This window comes from Numida meleagris, chromosome 7 (assembly GCF_002078875.1).
Source record: "Numida meleagris isolate 19003 breed g44 Domestic line chromosome 7, NumMel1.0, whole genome shotgun sequence".
NCBI lineage: Eukaryota > Metazoa > Chordata > Aves > Galliformes > Numididae > Numida > Numida meleagris.
Genome location: NC_034415.1, coordinates 19,054,046 through 19,077,215, shown reverse-complemented (window position 1 = coordinate 19,077,215; position 23,170 = coordinate 19,054,046). Strand labels below are relative to the sequence as shown.

Below are 23,170 nucleotides of genomic sequence, written 5' to 3'. Positions count from 1 at the left end.
GCTAATGACCGTCACTCCAATTTTGAAAAGTTGTGTTTGTTTCTTTTGACTCCAGAAGAGCCTTTCTATGCTTTCACTGCCAAGAGAAAAGGCCAGACTGTACTTCACATTGTATTCCCTCAAATGACAGAAATCCTGCTAGGCAGGATTGTTATTTTATTTTCTTATTTCTTACTTGGTTGCTTGCTTTTCAGATTTGTCTTTACTGTGAAGTCTCGACTATTCAGACTAGTATACAGCTATCCTCAGGCATTTAATTGCCTATGTCAGGCAATTAGACATCATTGGATAGAGGGACCTAGATATAGAGCATATGCAGAAACACATTTTTGTTCTGGTCTTCGACAGTAATATATTGGCAACAACTTGTATGAAGAACATGAAGATATAAATTCCTTCTTTATTCCTTTAGAACACATGTAGATGTTTTGGTGATACACTTGTATACCTCAAATTGGCAGACAAATGAACAAAGAAATTTATTCTATACATTGGAAGCACCATGAGAAGTGTGTCTATTTGGTGTTCTTGATCATCCACCATAATTTTTAATGTAACTAGATCACGTCATTTCAAGAATAGTAAGCTAAATTGTTTTACTAATATTAATTAAAAGCCTTTTTTTCAGATAACTAAGGACCGCAGAAATAACTTCACGCTTGCGCTTGAGAACTAATAAATCTTTTCTAATCTGTAATGAGATTAAAATATGCACAGTACAATAGGGTTTATTTTTATCATACAGAGAATCCTAATACATTTTAAAAGGCAATGTTAATGAGAAAAAGATTTTTAACTGAGTCTTTCAAGAGATGGAGATTTATTGATAAAAACAATAAATTAGACAAAAGAACAAAATCAGATCTTATGAATGTGGTTAATATACTCTTGTAAATTGTAAAATTCTTTGAATTCACATTTCTGACTGAGTTCTGTTTCTTCCACCATATGCACTAAGTTGTGATGACTTCTGAAGAGTGCCTGTGAACATTAAGCAGCATTACTAACTGGGGCTGAAACAAAACGTGCCACGCTGACCAAAAAGGATAGGAGAAATTAAAATCCTCTTAACTGCCACCCAACCTCTTGAAAAGTGCACTAACACTTCAGTGAAATTTAGAGGAATGAAGAAAGGCTTACAGGAAAATAAATGCTCTAATAATGTCAGGTCCAGGCAACATTTATGGAATAAGTGAACTGAAAATATGTACTAACAAGGGACAGGTGGAATTATAAAACATTCATTAAAAAGAAAAAAGTGAGCCATGCCAGAGTGCATGCAAAAGCTCACTGTGGATCTTGGAACAGGTCTGTTTTTTCCCAAGTCCTAGGCATCTGTCAGCTCCATCATAGCTGCTGGATTTTAAATGCTACCTTACTGAAAGGAAAACCTTCCTGAAATGGAAACCATACAGTTCCCTCCAGAATATGGGGCATTTGTATTTTGCTCTTTATAAAGATCTGAATTTTACCTATGGGAACCTTTTGGTAAAGAAAATCGCAAACAAGACTAAACAAGTTTTCTGGGATGAGATAAAAGCTTTCCTTCAAGATTTTCCTTACAATTTCATGAGACAAATAGATAGGCCTTCACTTAAGAAAAGGAAGCTCTTCCTCAAACCTATGAATTATTCTCCTCCCCCAGAGATACAATAGAAAATGAATTACTTAATTCAGATCCACTTTATGCAAATGTTGCATAGCTGAGCCTTATCTAGTATTGGATTTGCTGAGTCCTGTTTTGTAGGGCACTCAACTTATTCACAGGCTTCTTGAATTGCTTTTTTTCCACAGATCTGTACCCCAGATTTGGTGGTGTTCTTGGCATGTTCCAATCAAAGGCTCAAAGAAAGGTTACTGAAGCGTGCTGAACAGCAAGGAAGACCTGATGATAACCTGAAAGCTACTCAAAGACGACTAATGAATTTCAAGCAAAATGCAGTTCCACTGGTTAAATATTTCCAGGAAAAAGGGTTAATCATCACAGTAAGTCCTTTAGTATATACCTCTGAAAACTGTCGTGGTTACATTTGGTTTCTTTGCTTTGCTTTTGTTTTAATTAGGCTAGATGACTCAAATTATGCTTTAGGTATTCATAACCATGTTGACTGAAAGCAAACCTTTATCTTCTGACTGTAACTATTAAGTGAAGGTGTACTTTAAAATAATATGGTATTCCTTACACTGTTGTTCTGCACAAATTCATAACATTTCTCAATTGCTATGCTAAAAACTTTACATGAGAGTCAAAGGGTGTGTGCTTGTAGGTATATATAAATATGTATGAGAGGTAATATTGGCAAGGACTTAAACTATCTTCCTAACTATGTATTTCCAAGATGGTGATACCAGATTTAGCCATTCATTTTATGCTTTCTGAAAGTGGGGAGATAAAAGATTGTGAGACCTTTAGACTGCCTTAGGCTGCTGTGAATTCTATACTCTTTCAGCGCAGCAGTCTCATTGTCTTTCAAATAGTCATGTACATTCTGGATGCTTGTCTTGGGAGGTGAGGAAAGCAGGAAAAAAAAAATTCTAAAGGAAAGTGGATCTCAATCTGGAGTAAATTAATACAGGTTGTCAAAGAAGTTAATGTATACCTGTTGCATAGAGTTGTAAGGTGCATGTAATATTTACACCTATAACTATACACCTAGTAACTATATATATAGTTATATATGCACATTATATAGAGTAACAAAATACATATACACCAGTAACTGAAAAGTCCATAGATTATCTTATCATGGTTTAAATATGCCTTATTGGGTGGTGTGTTAGAAGCTTTAACATTTTAAATTAAATTTTTGTTGATGAGAATACTGGGATGTAAATAGACCATTTGGAAATCAGTAAGAATACAGATTTCTGCAGTAGTCAGGGCAAGAAAGACTATCTCTAACTACATAACAAACCAAAAGTTGCATGCATAAATAAAGCTAGAAGGAGACAACAGAAGTAGGGATACTAAGCTCTCCTGAAGTATGTAAGTGCTTAATTGTGGTTAATTCAATGGGCAGTTGACAATACTTGAATTAGTGACAAGTTCTAAATTACAAGCAGAGTCTTTTTGAAACAGTGCATGGAACTTGGTAGTACATGCGGTACTCTAAGAGCACAGTTGGCCTATGTTTCTTATAATAGTCTAAATAATTAAGGTACGTTCTCTTCATGGCAAATATCACAAACTCCATGTGCTGGAATGTCTGCAAAGTCATCTAATGGTGTTGGTAGTCCTAATAATACAATTCAATACCTTTTGGAATTTCAGAATGAAAATCCCAAGAAATATTTTGTTTTCTCCAGAGAATATCTGTTCTATTTGAGGATTGCCATTAACTATATATGGAAGAATATGAGGACTGGAGGTCTTGGAAGTTGCTTTAAGTTATTAGGGAAGTATGTGTTTTGTAATATTCCTATAGCCTTTTCAAGCGCTTTTCCTATAGAAAGCCTGTGTAGTTTGTCAGGGAGGATGTGTCCTTTGTAGAGAAAGCATGTGGGGCATTTGGCTAGAACTGGAATTGAAGCTGCTGTTCACGTGTCTTATTAGAGCTGCTCCAGGGCAGTTGCTTTTCTCTTATTGCAAAACAGGATGCAATGGTGAAGTTGAGCCTTGGGAGTTAGATGCAATGCTAGTTTTATGACCAGAAGATGAGGATATCTTTTCCTGTAGATGATAAAGAATACATAAGGCATATCTCATTTCTATAAGATTTCATTGCCTATGTAAAACAGACTTTGCAGATGCTTAGGGCAACGAAGTTGGTGGGGAATAAATGAGAAAAAGGAGTATCTGGGAAAGAAGTAGTGAAAGAAATAGATTAAGCTTGCATACTCCAGAACAAGTAAGCAAGTAAAAATTCCTACACAAGGGCTTTTTTAAAACCACATGACTTTGAAACATATGCTAAGTCAACATAAAAAACTACACACCTCTACAGCAAGTGTGAAGCTTCAACATTAAAAAATGATTATTTTGTCATCATTTGTTCCTTTTCTTAGTGTTCAATTTAGAAACCAGCATTATTTATTGAGTTTTGGCAACAGTTACTTTTAATGAGTTCATTTTGTTGGAAATTATTTTGCCCAATGGGAAATCTATTTGTATTTCTGCCAACTTCCTGTCCTATTTCTTTAATCAAACATCAGTGGACATAACAGATATTTTCTTGCTCTGCCTCATGTTTGCTCTCACTCAAAAATCCCACTGCCTTCTTTGCTGATGAACTTGATCTTTCTTTTGGTTTTGAAAAAAAAAAAAGAAAAATTATAAAATTTTTCATAGCCTTTCATAGTGGAAAAGACAGTTTTTTCAAAGCTATAGGATCCAATACCAGTGTAGGACTCAGCAACTTCTCCTAGTGGAAGTCTTATATCTTCAGCTTGCCTTTACTAGTAGGTATCTATATAATAAACGTGTAATACTAACACTTCTACCTACATTTGAGACATCTGTGCACTGTATTTCCTTACAGGAAAAGGAAGCAAGAAAGAATATCACACTCATCCTGCTGATTATAATGTTGAACCTGCAAGGCACTGAAATAGTATGAGGATGAGAGCAGCATAAGAACTTGAAAAGCATAAAATAGAATCACACTAGCCTAATTTCTGGAAGAATTAATCCTTGAGGCAAGGTCAACCAGAAAAGAGAAAGACTGCTCCAACAGATATTTCACACTATAATTGACATATTTTGGTCAAGTTAATAGAATGAAAACCACATTCTGCTAGTTTCAGATCTTATTGGTTATGTTCTTTAGGTGTAATTCTTTCCCCACATCTCCCCACCCTGCCCTTGGCCTTTGATAATATTATATGTAATATGTATCCTATGCTTCTTTGCTGCTCTCTATGCTTTACCTTTTCAGATAAGGCATGCTTATCCCTGCTCTCAGAGTCTGATCCTGGTTTCTGTTTTCAGGGACGGAAATGAGGGCCCCACCTAGAGTACTTCTAAGAAATAGGGATGTATAACTGTTCCTTCTGAAAAAGTCATTCTTTGGAACAATAAAGTTGGAATACCCAAGATTTTGGATTGTTGCTCAAATTTAACAGATCGGTAAATAGCATTATAATTAAGTAGAAAATATCTGCTAATTTTCATAAACACATACAACCTATGTTTAAAATTCTGTTTAGCAATGTGTCAGTAGATCTACCATCAAAACTTGACTTTACTGAATGCCACTTCTGAAGATAACAAGAAAATAGTAATAGATATCACAATACTGGACATAGAATAAATAAATAAATATAAATGCACTCACTGAAGAATAAATAAATGCACTCACTGACATTTAATGAACAAGAAACTTCTTAAAGATCTTATAGCATTATATACTCTCTAACAAGATAATAACTAAGCTACAAATTACCCGGGGAAAGAAATGTTACAGTTAAGTTAAATTTTAAAAGGGAAATAATGCTACTGCCTGGATGATCTGCAAGTACTCTAATGTTCAACAGAAGACTTAAGTCATGAACTGAGTTTAATTTATTCCTGTAATCTTCCTGCAATCTAGCAATTATTTAGATCAATGTTTTAGAGTACTTATTTGGTTTCGGGTGCTGACATGACAATTGGTATGTGTACACAGCCATCCCCAGTAAACCAAGATACTACTGAGGTATGGTCATGAGAAGAGAACACCAAAACACAAGCATCCGTCTATAAATCTCTAGGCAATGCTTGCTGTTCCCTTAAAAATACTTAAGTGGCTCCTACCTATTAAAGTAATTGTTAGGTAAATGTTATTTTGGTGATAGCACTTCAAAAGATGAAAATCCCATCACTGGAAACAGTATGGAACCATTACACTTTCTTACATTGACTTATAAGACTATAACTGTTATTTAATTTAGATAATAATGAAAAAATAAGTAAATAGGGGGAAAAAAATCCAACCCTAAACCCTATGGGACTAATACGTTTTAATGCTTTTAATGTGGTTGCTGTTCTGACAGCTACCATGCTCTGAAGAAAATAGTTTTCTTGTTACAAATAATAAAAGGTTTATCCTTCTCCCCTCCACCTCTGGCACCCCAGGATAAAGCTGATTTGGGTTAGCTGAAGGTCTAGTCCAGCTTATCACTGTTGTCTGCTTAGAGCTTGCTGTTAGATTACTATTAAAAGAGTTCCTTAAGAATAAATTGAAAAAATCAGCTGAAAATGGTTTCTTGGTGTTAAGATGTATCTCTTTTCTGGACCTTGTATTGATGTTTCATCATCATTATACTTCTGCAGTGAACTACTTAGCTCTTAAGAACTCTAGAATAAGGCTCAAATAACCATGTTATTTGACCTTTGAATAAATTACTATAATGTAAAATTATCCTAACTAGAAAACTTTTCTTCACATACACCCCATCAGACGCAATTCATCCTACTGCAGAGAAGCTTAAGAACCTGTATTTTAGAAACTAGTGATTTGTACCACACCAAAGCTGATTCTGGGAAGAAGGCAGGACAGAGGAGAAGCTGGGTCTCTACTTTGCCTTATTCAGATATGCATTTTAAATCTCTGCTATTCCTACTCCAGTGATAGCCATCACCCAGCTACTAGTTATTTTCTGAAGGATGATTAAGTCATCACTTTAACTGGAATTTTATCTGCTGTAATGTATATAATGCTACTATTTGTAAAAATTCTATGTAAGCGTAGTGCTTCAGTGTCAACCTTATTATGTTAATAAGTCTGTGTGTGTTCTAAAAAAAAGAGAAGATTGTCTTTAATGAGAGAGCAACATTATGCATTAAAAGAAGGCTGCGGACCTTATTTAAACAGTCAAGACAGGACAGCATCCTATGTCAGAAAATGCTGATTTTACCAATGCCTTTGTATCTCAATTGTCTGTTTAGGGAATCTATTATGGCTATGCAAAACATTAAGATGACTTTCAGACTAGTCAGAGAAATGAGGAAAAATGAGAAAAAGCAGCTGAAGCTGGGAACAAGTTTTTGAGCACAGATTTAGAAGTGAAATAGTTGCGGGTAAGGAAAATAGCTTATAGAGCTGTCTGCCCTTATTAGCATCAAACAAGCCTAATGGCTGTCAACTGTCATAGAAAAATTCCCCACGGAACAGCATTATATAATTTTTTTCTCTTGATTTGGTTACAAAAAGCATTTTTCAATAGCATCGTATACTGACTTGAACTTCAGCTCCAGGCTGTGATTTACCAATACACTAGTGGAAGTATAAGTTATAATCCATTTCTAAAGTTTCTGTGCTATCATATAGCTGTCCAACTTCAGATTTTGTTTTAGGCCTTTTGTTTTGTTTCTTACTTTCATTAGCTCTGAATCCTGAGTTTAAAGAACTTTTAGTTACTCATTGCCCTCCTTCCCTCTGAGAAGTGTGGGTCCTGTGGTCCTCTCAGTAGCTGTCAGGGTCAGTTCAGATCATACAGACTGGAAACGGTAAGCAAATGCCTGATCTGAACCTCCACCCTGCTTGCAGACCTGATGGGAGCCACTGCTGGGCACCTCCCCCAAACCACAATCCAGCTCTGAGAATCTTCTCCTTATTGAAGGCATTTGCATCTTTTTTGGCAGAAAGCAGACTGACTCGCTGCTCTTCTTTTTGTGGTAGTGGTACTTGTTCTTCTCCATACAGTTTCACATTAAATATCCTTAAAAAAATCCCACACTCCCTTCCCTGAAATAATTCCAGGAATAGAGACTGCTATCCACCACCTCCCCTGCACTGAGGACACAGAGCTGAGGTTTCTCATTGGCTGTGCCAGTGAACCAATATATTCTCAATTATCTCTCAATAGTTTTGAAAATACAATAGTAATGAGCACAGTCTTGCAGGAGCACATTAGATGTGCTTTCACCGTGATTACTGTACTGGCATTTCAGGGTACTTCTTGTTTCTTAGGCGTGACCAGGTGGGAGTGGGAAGTGTCAGCAGCAGCCAAATTCTAGTATTTTTGTAACTTCTCAAATCAAACAAAGAATGCAGGCACCTGTCTGTGGGAACCTTGAGACCATGGGTTTTGTTTGCAGTTTAGGAGTCTTCTTGTGTTTTACTGCATAGTTCCCAAATCTTTCTGTGGATTCCTGAATGTATATGCTCACGTAATCATAAAAAAGAATCCCAAGTAGGGAAAATGAGATGTTGGATGGGAAATAATTACAATTACTTTCGTTCTTTTCGGTGATTCAAAGCAATGAAGCTTTGGTGATTCAAAGCAATGAAAGAGAAGCTGAAGCTTAGAACAGGTAACCAGATCTCAGAAGAGATGAATAGTCACCTAGCTTCCACTGCTAATTAAGGGTCTGTGCATCTCTGCTATATTTGATAGCTCCTCTGTGGAAAAACTGGGACAGAAGAATGAGCCTGTTTCTGTAACTGTTTCCTGTGGAACTGCAGAACTAGAGCATGCATATACATGCTGTCATCACTGCTAGGTCTTACATGGTGTCTCAACAGTATTCATGCATTACTACTTAGCAAGATATTTTTAAAAACATACCAAAGTACATATATGAATAAAATATATGTAGAAATATTCCAAAGCAATTTTTTTTTATAAATATATACACATTGTCTATGGGAGAGATGATTAATTTGTGTATATGCAGAAGCACGTGCACCATATACACTTCCAAAGCTTCAAAATATTTTCAGCTTCTGATTATATGATTTATGTCTGCCAGTTCAGCATATCAAAATACTAATTTCTGCCAGTAAGTGATTCTTTGCTGAGGGGAACAGAATTGCTACAGCACTGTATTATTTTCTAACTTTGAAAGTGTGATTATTTAAGTAAATACAAGCTTTCTGAAATCTTGCCCTATAACCCTTGATAGCTACAGCAAAAAAAGTAGGTGTTCAAAAAAAAAAAAGAAATAAACACTGAAAATTCTGTCTATATAGTCAGTCATTGATGAGCACACGGTCCAAAACTGATTTAGGAATACAAGAGAGAGGGAATGCTGTTTCTGACAGGCACATTGTCCCAGATTTTATCCATTTCTGGCACTGTGAAAACTGATACATGTTTAAAATTAACAGGGCTGTTTTTACAGATCCGGAGCTAAAGCTAAATGATTAAGCCAAGTTATCATGCAGAGAAATGAACTGCAAGAGATATTTAAAATATCATGCTCTATATACTCTTCAAGTAATTTTAAACCATTCATCTTAAGGTAATTAAGCTGGGTCCTTTGGGTGAATATTAGCTTCTAATTTCCTACTTGTAGTTAAAGTGAGATTTACAGAAGATTAATTTTTCTTATTTAGAACAGCCTCATGCTAAGAAATCAGCTTGGAAAAAAATACTTCATCTCTGGGAAGACTTTTTGTATTGGATCAAGAATATCTGGCATCAGTGAGCAAATTTTCCTATATTAAACTGCATCTGATTTTGTGAGGACCTAGCAGAAGAACCAAAACCCCATTTCAGTTATGCTTTTCTGTAAATGTTCAAATAGCATAATAAACAAAAAAACTGTAAGTGATTTTTAGTTCTGATTACTGCTGGTAGATCTTCCCTGCAAAAACTTTATATTCAGTGGATTCCTGATTTCATGTCAAAACCCTTTTGCTGACATTTGATTGATGGAAGAATTTCAGATACCAGCTTATGCAAGTTACTACGTCAAAAGAATCAAGTGGTCTTTCATCTCTCCAACAAGCTCTCACTATCACAGTTCTGATAAAATATAAATACATCAGGTGATATTCTGGTATGTAACTTCTTTTTTTCCTGAATCCTAAGCTAGTAGCATTGGCTGCTGTTTAATATTTCCATTTCTTTATGCTCTAGGCAACTGAATGTTTGATCTGATACCAACCATAGTCAGTCTGGATTCAAATGGGTGAAATGAAATTGAGCGGACTGTTCTCTAGTCATGCCATCTAATATTACCCTATGATTGTTGGAGCATTTTCTTGGTCCTCCTTTATTTTCTTTTTTCTGTAAATTCACTACGTGAAGAACAGGGGAGACAAAAGATTTCCCCTTATTATCTTTTAATGATTCCAAAGATAAATTTAATAGTTATGAAAGCTCAGGAAAGTGTCAAAATGGAGGAGATGCTCAGATTGTCAGCAAAGAGTTGCAGCTAACATTCTGGACCACTGTGGCTTTTTTCTCTAACATTCTCAAATCTTATTTCAGCATTTAGGTTCAACAGTACACAGTTAGATACAGCTATAGTGTTGGTGAAGAACTGAGAAAGTTGAACAGCTACTCCTGTATTGTCTGACCCAGGGAACACAATACACAAGACAGTGTTGTTGTGAGAACAGTAGCCTTCCCCAGTACATCTTTGCCTGCGCAGAATATCATTTTGAATGGTTCTAATAGCTCTTTAAAGGATTTTGTTTTCTAATACAACTGAAGAACAACTACCAAACAGTGCTTTCAAGAACCTAATGAGATACCTTGGAATTAGGAAACACTGCTATTCTGCTAGCTCAGCACTTCATTGACGAAAATATATCCTGCTTCTTAAATTCTCTGATACTTTCATCAGGTAACCACTGGTATGGCTGTTCTGCTCCTGGTAACCACAGTTACATCACTTGAGTTAGCACATACATCCCTGCACAGCATTGCTTTCTATCACATAGACATAGCCTTGGCAAAGGATTTATGAATATACTTTATCCTCCAGCACAGTTATCATCCTTCCTACTCTCAGAAGTAGCGTTTGTATCATCCCATCTGAACATAACTGAAATCTTTTTCTCTAATGGCTAGTAAACGTGTCTCTCCACCTTGTTGTCACCATGCAACATTCTGCAATTCAGTAATCTACTTCAATAATAAAATGGGAAAATAACCCAAAACATCACCAGAACGCTGCAATCACAAATACCATTGTTATATTTTTGCAGGAAGAACTGATGTTTCCATTCATAATGGACACATTAATTTCTTGTGCCAACAGCACAACATGGCTGTTGCAGCCACTCACAGCACAGCAAACAGAGAACTTTAACATGTAAAGAGTGGCACATTTTCACTGCAACTTGCTATTATCTCTTGGTTATATATCAAGGATTTTTTTAGAAATAAATTACCCCTTGATCTGTTCTGTTCTAAATATTTTTAGGCAGATCTTAAAATGCTTTCTTTTCATCCTCCAGTGGATTTCCCCTCCCACTTTTGACCTTGAAGTCAAATTAAAATTTCACATCCACCTTTTCAAGACTAGCACTTCAAAATTCTCTATACTGTCTAGCATCTCAGGTCTTTTCTTGCTTCCTACCATCCACTGTGTTTTGGTAAGAATATACCTTTTATAATGCCTATGTCATCTCCCTCTCCTACTGCCACAAGGGGCCAATTAGGCAATTTAAAAATATGCTTTTCACTAGTTTCCTACTGTATTGCACATTCTGTGCTCTTTTGATTTTCTCTACTAAAACGAACAAAATTCTGTGTAAGCGCAGAGCCCTTACAGAGAGGGAACCTACAATGTGGGCAATGCAGTTTATATCCAAGTTGCTTATTAAATTGCTCAGTCCATAATACACTGAAAATAGTTTCAGTAATCCTCTTTGTATCCCAAAGTCTTATCCCACAAATTTTGCTAGAAATATTCTACCTATTTCACTTATATTCAGTACTGCTTATTTCTGGGTTTTGTTTTCGTTTTATAAGAACATTGTCACAATTTTCTTCTCTTCCTCAAGCCATGTGTGTTGCCTCAGCCTGCTGTAATAGCCATCAAAGGTTTCGTGGGTACATTAGCTTTCAACTCTGATCGCCTTCATGGGTACAAGACACAAATGAGTTCAAGAGCTGTACTGTGAACAGAAGCTTTTCTTCATCTATTACAATTCATATTCTCTCATATCTCTTGAATTTAGAAAGAGGGTCAGGAGCCACGTGAATTCTAAAGTCTGATTTTGGTTCTGAGAACCATTTATTATATCTTTAACTACATGCAGGAGAGTATCTCTTAGAAAAGCACTAAATTTTGCAGGATGAGAGTTATACAGATCTAGATATTCTCTCATAGTTTAGGTTAGGTCTTGGTAACAGAAACAATGCCAGTATTTTTTTGACAGATGTTTCTACTTGGACCCTCAGTTCATCAGGCACCTGGGCTAGAAATAACTTTCAATGGAATTTATTTGATAGCTTATTACTAAGGTTGCATAACAATTTGTTGTAACTCCATTCTGATAACATTACTTTGCAAATATTAATTATTCTTTAAGCTAAAGGTTATGCCTGCTCTTTTTGTAATGTGTAATTTTTTGAAGTTTACTAAACTCCTTTTTTTCCCCCAGGAATTACACAAGCATGGGGAACTTTGCTGCTTAAAATAAATAAATAAATAAATTAAATCTGCCCTTTAAAAAGTTTTATTAGAAAACCACTAACATTTGAGGCTTGAAACTAGACCTGAATCTAGTCTTTATTTACTGCGCAAATTGGCTTGAGAATAATCACCTCAGTGATTATTTATAATTTATGTGTTTGTAAAAATGGTACAGCTCTGAAAGGAGAGTATGTAGAAAATCTTCTGCAAAATAAATCATAGGCAAGTGTCCAGGCTCCTCACTATTAAAGGTAAAAGAGTGCTTGAGTTCACATCAGGGAATCTGTTAAAAATCAGCTGGTGTGCAGAATCGATTGCCTGCACAGAGAACATAAAGGGGCTCTCTGCAGGCTCTTGCTTTCTGCACTGGAAGAGGGCAGAAATCAACATCCCAAGAACAAATAGAGGGCTATTAATGGGAGTTGGAAATTGATTAGTGTGAATAGGGCCATGCAGAATTTCCTTTGTCAGGGGATACATATTTAGTTAGCTCTCCTATTCCTCTAGTGTAATTTTAATACAGGGTAAGCTTTACAAATAATTAAGATCTTCTTGTTTTACAGCATAAACCAGCCCCAGAACTGCTAGAATTAAGTAAGAGATTACAGCTCTCTGGAAGTTGGGACAGTGAGTTTCAAAAGCTACTGGGAGCTAGATCACTGGAGTCCAAGCTAACAAAAATTGTCAGCTTTCCTCCTTGGCAATAATGACAGTATGGAATGCAGTCACCAGTTCCAGGCACTGCAACAATGCCTTCAAAAAACATTTGAAAACAAAAAATATCTGACACTTCCCGCACCATACCCCTCACTCATGAAAAGACAGTGATCTTCTGTTAGAAATATTGCTGTTACGTGAGGTTAATTGCACAAAGATACCCTTCTAGTTGATTTTTTTTTCCATTTGGAAAATAAGTTGTTTACTCTCTAGCTTGAAAGCAGTGCTATGTTTTACACTGAGAATTCGTATTTAACTGAGCAAGCTTATGAAGTAGTGACAATTAGACAAGTCACAAGCAGAAAGAATATAAACAGAGGGGCTTCTCCATCATCTCTGGAGGTGGTTAAGTCGGGGACAAACATAATGTTCATAATGTTCAGATATGTACAGTTGTCAGAACCCATTTTTCATAACTTATTTACCAAATTGCAATTTCATAGCAGAAAAATAAAAGCATGAAACCAACTAATGACCTGATTTTAGAACTTCCACGTTGCTCTTATGAAAAACATGATGAAAACTCGGTGGACTGATATTCATATCATCTCCCACTGAAAGCCACTGATTCAAAGTGCTGATTACTAACTGAAAAGCTTTTAATGAATAGCTACATACATTAAAAAAATCACAATGAAAATAAAGAATTTTGCCCATTAGTGTAGCTACTGGGATCTTGAGCTTGTACTAAAGTCATTTTCAACTGTTAACATAAACACACATTAATTCTTATTCATAATTGTATAGCTGCTTGTCAAGTATTTAGAAACACAAAATATAATTAAGTCAAGGATTTCTCCAAAAGCCTAACCTACATCCAAGCCTACCCTGTCTTCCAGGGTCCATAAATGTGCCAGAGCCTATACCATTTCTGGATAACATGAAACATTTTAATAATAACTTTATTAATAATTTTAATAATAAAGGAAATCAAAAGCGAAGGATAATTTTAAAATGTTCTAAATGGCCATTACTTCTAGCCAGCATTTGAATTAAAGATAGTACTACAACAACAGTGAAGTCTGAAGGGAAGAGATGCCTTTCATGAACTCTGAGCTGACATATTTTAGAAGCAGACTCTTTGATAGCACTTCTGATCCTGCAATTTGCTGCCCTTGTTTTTTCTGAGTCCCAGTAGAAATGAATATCACTGCACAGCTGTATGATCGAGATTATTCTGTTTAAACAGTTTTAAAGAAACAGCCAGGAAAAAAAAAACCCTTAGAAAATGAAAAGCTAGAAGCTTCACAGATAGTCCTTCATCTGCCATTTCACAAGATGACAGTGACATCAACTACAGTGTAAGAAACTCTGCAATCATCCAACAGAAAAATACAGCAATGGAAAAGTAGCTGTATTGACAGTGAACACTACCCAGAAGCCACTGTAATACAGAGAAGACCCAAAGCTTATAAAATAATTAATGCTTAGAAAGAGTAAAGCAGTAGATTCTCCTTTAGCATATCAAAAGTTATAATTTTCCTTGTAATCTGAAGAAAAAGAGAGTTGTGGTGTATGAATGATGTATAAATACACAATATAGGTTACTTGGCTTGTTTTTTCTGCAGTAAGCTATATCTCAACAACCTATTAACGTATGGTATTCTATCTCAAGTGCTAGAGTTTCTGTATTCTATTTTTCTGTATTCTATAATTCACTTCGCTCAAATGACTGCCCAAAAAAAGTCAAGAAATTGCATTAGAAAGATTCAAATGACGCCTGCATAATTTTTCATCTTTCTCCAGCAGCTTACACTGTAGCTGCATTACATGCTTTTCTTGCCAATATCCCATCCCCTTCTCAGACTTCATTTCCCTACCAAAAGTAAGCAAGCTGCTCTAGCTTTCTAATTAGTGTTTTCTGTTTTCCTGATCAAAGTAGTGGCCATTGTGCCTGCTACCTTGTTGACAAGGCATCCTTCAGACATCTGTCATGTTGTCTTTCTCACTTTTAAATTCATGATATTATTTAGTGTTTCCCTACAAAGATGTTTCATTTCATAGCCTCTGAGTAGAAATACTGTCAAAAGCTTTTGAAAAGTTAAGTAAATAATGTCATTCTGTTGCACTTCGTCCACTTTTCTTGTTATGGTATTTAAAAAATGCTTTCAACCTACGTAATCACGTGGGATTTTGTTCTGCATTCGTTTCCAAAAAACGCACGCTACATGGAAGAATGTCACATTCCATGATGACTAAAGCAATAGCTTCTGTCTTTTATCTCCTTAGATTGCCAGCTTTCACTTATTAATCAAATACTCTCCTTTGTGCTCTGAAACAACATGCTCCAATAATTTACACAACTAAACAGAACTTCCTAGTACAGAAATTAGAATAGCAGTAGGCTCACTTCTTGCTGCAGGAAAAAAATTCATGTTCTTCCTGAGGCAGCACAATTGGAAGCTGGTTTAACGAGCCCATCCTAAACTCAAAGTGACATTTATGAACATTCTCCCAAATTTGGTACAAGTCATGCTCCTATAGACAAACAATAACACTTGATCAAAATGTAACGCTCTTCAGCTCAAAAAAAATGGGGAAAGGCTTACTATCAATAATTCCGATGTCTTTTATGAAGTTGATCGGTATAGAGATCACCACTGGAAACACTGCTTATCCTAGATTAGAATTCATTTAAATACGCAAATGTTTGGCTGAGAAGGAAGTTTTTTTCTTTTTTTCTTCCATGAAAAAGCTAGTAATTTTCAAATATTCTAGTTCTTACAATCTGAAATTCCACTTGGAATCACAGAATCACAGAATGGCTTGGGTTGGAAGGGACTGCAAAGTTCCAACCCCACTGCCCCAGGCAGGGTTGCCAACCACTAAATCAGATAATAACTACATCAGGTTGCCCCATCCGGCACAGCCTTGAACAACTCCAGATCAAACCATCTACACTTCCTAATGTTTTGGACACCTACAAATATTAAAATATTTCTCAAATTAAATACAGATTTAACATATTAAAAAAACTTCAGCAGCTAATGTTTAGGCTTATGGTGTATCCCATGTTTGTCCTTGGATCCAAGGATATTTCTCATGCTTTAATATGCAGCTGAGATTAAGGAGAACTTTTCAAGTTAGCTTTGAGTTGGTAGCATTCCTCTTTAGAAAGTTCTCACAGCACGCAGGCAAAAAATCATATTTTAATAATAGTGGTTTTGAGATTATCTAACGCAAAAAGACCTGTCTGCAATATTTCAGTAGTTTTGTTCAGAATCTCTGCTACAAAAGCCAACAGAAGAAATGCTGTTGATCTTGATAGGGAAATATTTGAGGCATTTAGCAGCAATATCAGTGCTTTTCACCGAAGCAAAGTACAAAGTATCATTGGAAGAAAATACTATTTATAGGCAGGAATGTATTTTATTTCTCTGAATTTTTCTAAAATTTGTTTTAATTACCTTATGTGAGTTACAATTGTTGCATGTATGACCTTTTCTAGGAAATCATACATTTGTAATAAGGGCTGTTTCAATGAGCTGGGGGCTATGGGAATGGGAACACTGACATATTTGTCTAATGGGGCACAGGAGTTATTTGGAGAAGAGTGAAGTGATTCTAGGTCTTCCTGCAGTGTCACTGTGATGTATACAGCAAACTGCCAGCAACAGCTGTTGTTGACTGGGCTTCGCACAACTTGTTTGTACAGCTCTGGCCTTTTTCTAGGTTTCAAAATACTGCATTTTACACAAATGCTTCAGAATTTGCAGCATCACTATGAAATCCTGTACTGTAAGAGGCAAAAAAAAAAAAAGGATACTGAATATTAAAAAAGAATGAGTTATTAATGTTGTGGGAATTTGGACAGCATCTGACCACACTTGAGTCTGTAATCCAGTTTGTCCCTCCCTGTAGGGTTAGGTGCAGTACAATAAACACAGAACTTCTTCTGGACACAGTGGAGGTGAAACTAAGGTGATGTCTCTCTCAGGCAGAATGTTTTCCTGAGTTCTATGGGGACAGAGTAACAAATATATCATGGAGCATCTCCTAACTCACACTTAAATTCAGTTTTCCATTCAAGCTCCTCAGTAGTGATCTGTCTTTATGCTGGACACCACTGTTCAGCCTTTTTGCAACACCATTTGCCTCTATAAAAGCAGTTTCCTCAAAATCAAATAAGTAGTGAAAATTACTACAGTAGTGCATGATTCAAAAATTATTTCAGAAATAATGCAGCAATAGCTTTGCTTTTCACATAACAGTCACTAACAATTGAGATTCATACCCTTATTGGTAAAAATAAATAAATAAATAAATAATGAGCCACTGCTCTTAAATATCTCCTCAGACACACAGGCTTTGCCTCTTATTGTTATTAACAGTATACATGTACCAGGCCCACTCTGTGGCACTCTCTGCCTCCATCAACTTCCCTACCAAACAAGTAATAGCATTTTCCCCCCAGCTCATTTATTTTCTAACTCCCATGCCACCAAATTACTTATTTCTCCTCTCCCTCCTGATCAAATCTAGCTATCTTTCAATTTAGCCATTTTTCACTCTATGAGGGCCCATAATTGCACCATGTATTTCCCATCAACTCTTGCCACCCAACTGTATTCATTTTTAACAGCTGAAAACTGATACAAGTCACAGTGGTTCTCAACATAATCACAGCAAAAAGACAGGATTTATCCCTTTTTTTCTGTCTATCAAAAGCTATTACTCAGGATAAATCTGTGAAGGCAGGATATTACTACTGCTAATTGTTAATTGTTTCTTCAAAACAGACATACAATTTACTTGGTGTCACACTGTTCCATATTACACACATAGATCCTGGCTCCACATAGTTTTACTGTGAAAGCAATTGAACTGTCAGAACATCCCACACTTTTTGTGTGCCATGGCACTATATTCTCAAGTTTAGTTTGGAATATTGGAAATTAACTTTTAGAATGATAAAACTAAAGCCTGCCTTTTGTAGTAATTGCAGTATTTACGTACAGCCAAATCACATGACAGTCAAATCATCATTCTCATTGCCCATCTGGAAGCTCCTCCAGTTTAGCAGCTGTGAATACCAGCACAGCGCAAGGCATCCAGAAGCAATCACTTCTGGACCGAACACCAAGATGTAATGTCATCTCTGGGCTTATATGCATACATCTATGTAATTATACCCCCTGAGTAACCAGCACAACTTGAGTCCTGTTTTCTTAATTGTTCACTAAAAATCTCCCTTCAGGCTTTAACTTTAAATTTAATAATACACATTTCAAGGACTGCGAAAAAACTCAGGCATGTATGAATTGCACTTTTGTTGGAGTAGTTGCCTACCAGTCAGACAATCAAATAAAGCATTCATCATCCAACTCTTGAAATTCTTTTTGAGGTGGATGGGAATACTGCCATAGAGCAATTAGCCCAGTGTTATTATTTTAATTGGAATATGGCTTATTTTCTTCTCACTGACATCAGTCATGTTCTAAAATAGAATAGATTTTCATCTACTGTCGCAAATGTTATTTAACTACCTTGATTTATGTTTTCCCAATTTCTAATGTTATTTGTTCTAACCTTGTAACATTATTATTCTAACATTAATGCACAAACAAGAATTGCCTGCAAGTAGATTTCCTCTACTACAATTTGAAAGGCTGTTATGATCTCCCTCTTTTTGGGGCTGTTATTCTCAATAAACCACTTGTGAAGACCAGTAGTGTCATTTAAGGTGAATCATTCCACAGAGGCCAGTGGCAGACTGAATGGCTTCACCTTCACACAGAGTGTAGTTAGTTGCAGTTTCTTGATGCTTGCCCCCTGGCAGCCCGTGAGGAAATGGCTGTGAACTTTTTTCTTTAGCTCAATGCCATTTATCCTTCACTAGTGAGACTCACAATGTTCAACAGCTCAGACAATTTTCCTGGGAGGCTCTTTCTGTTGGCCAGGATTTAGAAACACTAATCATTTAGTCTCCGAGGGCAGCATGTACAACCTGCTTTCCCTAGACCAGTTATTTAAAATGTAGATGTAAATGTAAACTCACATCCTACCAAATAATGGTATTTTTGTGTTAGGATTGTTAGCTTTGTTTTAAAAGGACTGGGAAGAAGAGGTAGTACAGCAACACTGAAATGATGGAGACAGGTAGAGAAAGCCGCTCATACTGTCCTTAATCACAGGGAGATACATCTTGGAAGTAAGACTGCTCTGTAGAAGTGATGTGGTGACTTCTGCCCTGCAGCTCCTACTTGCATATGTATGAATGCATGTATTAGTGTGGAGAAAATACTTCTCTAGGTTCTTATCAAGTACAGCCACCAAATGTGTTTTGCAAATTTTTCAGAAAAATCCTGTTGTCTCAGAGTTTTGGGCAGGTATCTGAAAGGATGCGATTCTCCTGTCCTCTGAGCTCCTCCCTCTTTGCCTGCCCCAGCAAAACAGATAGCAAGGTACAGGAACCCCATCAGTGTCTTATCAAGGGGAAAACTATAGAGTGAGACCAGACTTCAAACTCCACTGACTTCATAGAGAAGAAAGAAGAGCCATCCATAAAGATACCAGCAGATATATATTTTTTTTCCCCAGAGCTGTGTTTTGAAGCAGGTAGGGTTTTGTTGTCAGTAAGGAAATCGGCCTATTGATTTAGACATATACCGTTAAAAATAAAGAGTTTTGCCACTGTTTGTTCTTTGTGAATAGTGTTGTTTTAGTACCTTTTATGTTTTATTCAAGACTACAATAATTATCAAAGGATTTCATTTTAAAATGTTTAGCAATTCAATGAAGTACAGAACTCAAATGGTTACTTATTTTCTTTCAAAAACATTTTCTCTGTGAAAGCTACCTTGCTTTCCTGTGGCTCAGGGTATTACAATTCTTATTTTGCAAGCAGAAAAATGAGCCTATGTGCAAGCTTCAAATAATTGGTTTTCTTTAGGTCACAATACAGGATTTCATTACAAAGCTCAGATTTTACAAAGTGCTGGAGCACAGCTGGTGTTCTTTGAATGGGGGAAGTTGATGTTTCAAGTTCTAGGAACCTTCAGAACATATTGAGATTGACTGTACATTTTTTTCCATGGTAAACTGAATTACTCAAAGGAATGCTCTTAATGAGAAAGTAAGCCAGTCATCTTTCCAAGTGTGATGTGACCTACACAGTAAGGATCAAACACAACCTTATTGCAATGCACTGGATTTTGTGCCTATACGTATCAACAAATGTTTATGGCTTATCTCCCTTAGCATATTTAATGAAATGCGTGCATTTTTTACTGAGAAGTGACAGAATAAATTACCCCCATGCTTCCTCAGAGAAAGGCCAGTACAAAAGAATTCACAGAGATAGTTCTTTCCTTATCAAGGAGGAAATTCCAAAGATGCTCTTTCTGCATTGATAATAAATTGCCTAACAGTAGCCTGAAGTTTCACTTAAGACCTCTTCTTCCACAAGCCTCAGTTTTGAGGCAAATCCAATGAATTCCAAGATGAAATCCAATAGGAAAATGCAAGCAAGTTTCTGCCTTTTAAATAAACAATAATGCTTTAAGCTTCAATTAACACTGAACAAGATGGCAGAACTTCTCAAGAATACATATGTCTGCCCACGTTCATCACAGGATGAACTCTGAGCTGTCCTCAGGGTAAGAGCTACAAAATCAGTTTAAAAAAAAAAACAATCCAAAAATTCCCTGTACTGACAATAAAAGTGGGCTCATCCACAATAGAAACAACTTGTTGGGCTGAGCTAAGTATAAATCTATGTATTAAGACCTTAAAGATTTAAAACAGAGCTAGTACCAATTCAAGCACTCAGATTTTGAGAGTTTAGCCACTTGGCAACAAGTGTTTTATGATGCTTCTCTCTAATATCCTTTGGCTTCCCACGAGTTTCCATTCTCTTTCATTCACACAGCTCTAGTCTGTAGAATCAGTCTTTGTCTTTTTAATGTTGTCTATTTTTTTTTGGACTATTTCTGACATCCGCCACTCTAAATAATAACTCTAATAATAATAATAATCATTGTCATCATCTGAATCTTGGGCTGATCTGCCTCTGGGTTTACCCTGAGGTGCTGATGGAAAATTCTGTAAGAAAGAAAATTTCATTAGCCAGTGATAGACCAGCTTAATTAAGTAGTATAGATGCTACACAAGTCATCATAAAATATAATGAAAAGACTGATGCTGTTTTGGCAATGGTAAGCATTAGACAAGCAATTCAGTATCTTTATAATTTATTTATTAACTATTGTGCCATACTCTGTAACAGATACTGGGAAACATACTTAATCTCTATAAATATCAGCAGCCAAGTTCCTAGTGGGGTTTGAATTTCTCTCTCCAGAGCTTCTCCATATCTGTGATTTTTACCATGAGACAGATAAGTATTGGTGAGATATCTGAAAAGGTGCTCAACAATTTCAGACTTGGAAGAATGAACACCCTGAAGTTCACAAATTTGCAATCAGTAATGTGGTGCTTTTTGCCTCATTTTTGGTTCATTTCTGTATCTTAAGATATATTACACTGAATATACAAAGTGACTGAAAATAGCGACTCTTATACCAGGGACACACACTGAATGGCAGTCATCTCATGTGGCATTATTGGGTTGCTCCAGTAACAGGAGGTTATGGGATTCCCTTTTTCCATAGTCACGTAACCAGCCTCAATTTCAAGAAAAATATAAAAGCAAGAGTAATAAGATGTACTTAGTTCTTCTTCCAATAAAGCTCAGCAAATGATGATCTAAAGGAATGAACCTTGTTAAATATTTTAAGGGAATAAAGCTAACAAACCAGAAAAAAACCAACTGACAAACAATGCCTCCTGGCCATGAAAACACCTACTGAAGAGAGCTGAAAGAAAACTTGGGAGATGCAGTGTCAGACTACCAAGACAGGATAAATGAAAAGAATTCAAAATTGAAATAAATTTGATTAATTATTTGTCATTTCCTCCCTAATTTATAACTAAGCCAGTACACTCTGTGCTAGTGCCAAAGCAAGGAAAGCTTTCTTTTCTATATAACAGATGCGCTTTCAAAAATCCTTTACCTTTGCATGAGAAGTTTGCATTACTACTTGTACACACACATATTATAGAAATTGCTTTCAGAGGTTCAGAGGTTACTGAAAATTTTTTTTTATGAATTATACATAGTTAATTACACTATCTCTGAAAAGAAGTGAAAATAAATGGTCACTACACTGTCACTTTTTTCAATTATCTTAAACATGTAATAGATATTACAAGCATTTCTTTTTGCTTTGAAGCTTCATTTTCTGAGACCAAGTTATTTTACTATAGTTTGTTACTGACAAGGAGCTAGAAATAGATAAAATGGTTTAGTCAAAATTAAGATGAATCGTACTTAAAATTTGCAATTGACAGAACCCAGAAAATTAGATTACTAACAAATTAAGAAGGTTTGGGATTACACATTGATGATCAGCCAAATAGTAAGTAGTGTCTGATTGCCACCTTTTCTTTTTCTTAATAGTTTGATGCAGACAGAGATGAAGAAGAAGTGTTCTTTGATATAAGTTCAGCAGTTGACAATAAGCTATTTGCTAACAAAGAGGCTGCAGCAGGTGAGTTAATGCAAGATTAAAGAACCACACTTTTTCTACTGCATTTGACAGTGGTGGGATACTTTTTTTCATATTCCTCAAGTATGAGTGTATGTACTGTAGCAAAGTCTTCACCCAATTCAAATTTTTCCACAACCAAGGGCAAATAAATCTCTTTACACTTGATAACTTCACACAACCCAGCTAACATCCTGCTTTTCTACAAGCTCACTTCAACATACTGTAGATAATCCACTAAACAACTATATCATTAATAAAAAATTGTATATGTTGATTGACTCCAATTGTCAGACCTGTCTATTTCAATTTCAGACGATATCTCAGTGTCATCTGAAAGCCTAAGAGATTAATGATCATTCTTCCTCCCTAAAAATTGGTACTAATTCAGAAACTGTGCAAGCATAAGACAGCAGAGTTTTTTTTTCAGGTTTATTGCTACTATTACTTTTATTATTTGTGCTTACTGAGGCTTGAATATCTTCAAAGAAAAAGCCTGTGAGGTACAAGGAACTGGAAAAAAAAAGACAAGAAGAAACAGCAGATGAAAATCAAAGCATTAAAAATCCATGACATCTGTCAGAAATATTTTGTTTGAGGCTTACAGGAA

General features: G+C 35.9%; 1 protein-coding gene across 3 annotated transcripts in view; it reads left to right on the top strand.

The window, feature by feature from the left end:
* Positions 1-23,170, top strand: part of AK5 (adenylate kinase 5) — an 85,958-nt gene that overhangs the window by 18,963 nt on the left and 43,825 nt on the right. For all 3 annotated transcript variants that reach the window (XM_021405493.1, XM_021405492.1, XM_021405494.1), the window contains 2 exons: positions 1,795-1,986; positions 22,473-22,563. In XM_021405493.1, coding sequence (XP_021261168.1) covers positions 1,795-1,986; positions 22,473-22,563 — 283 coding nt within the window. The remainder of the gene's footprint in view (positions 1-1,794; positions 1,987-22,472; positions 22,564-23,170) is intronic.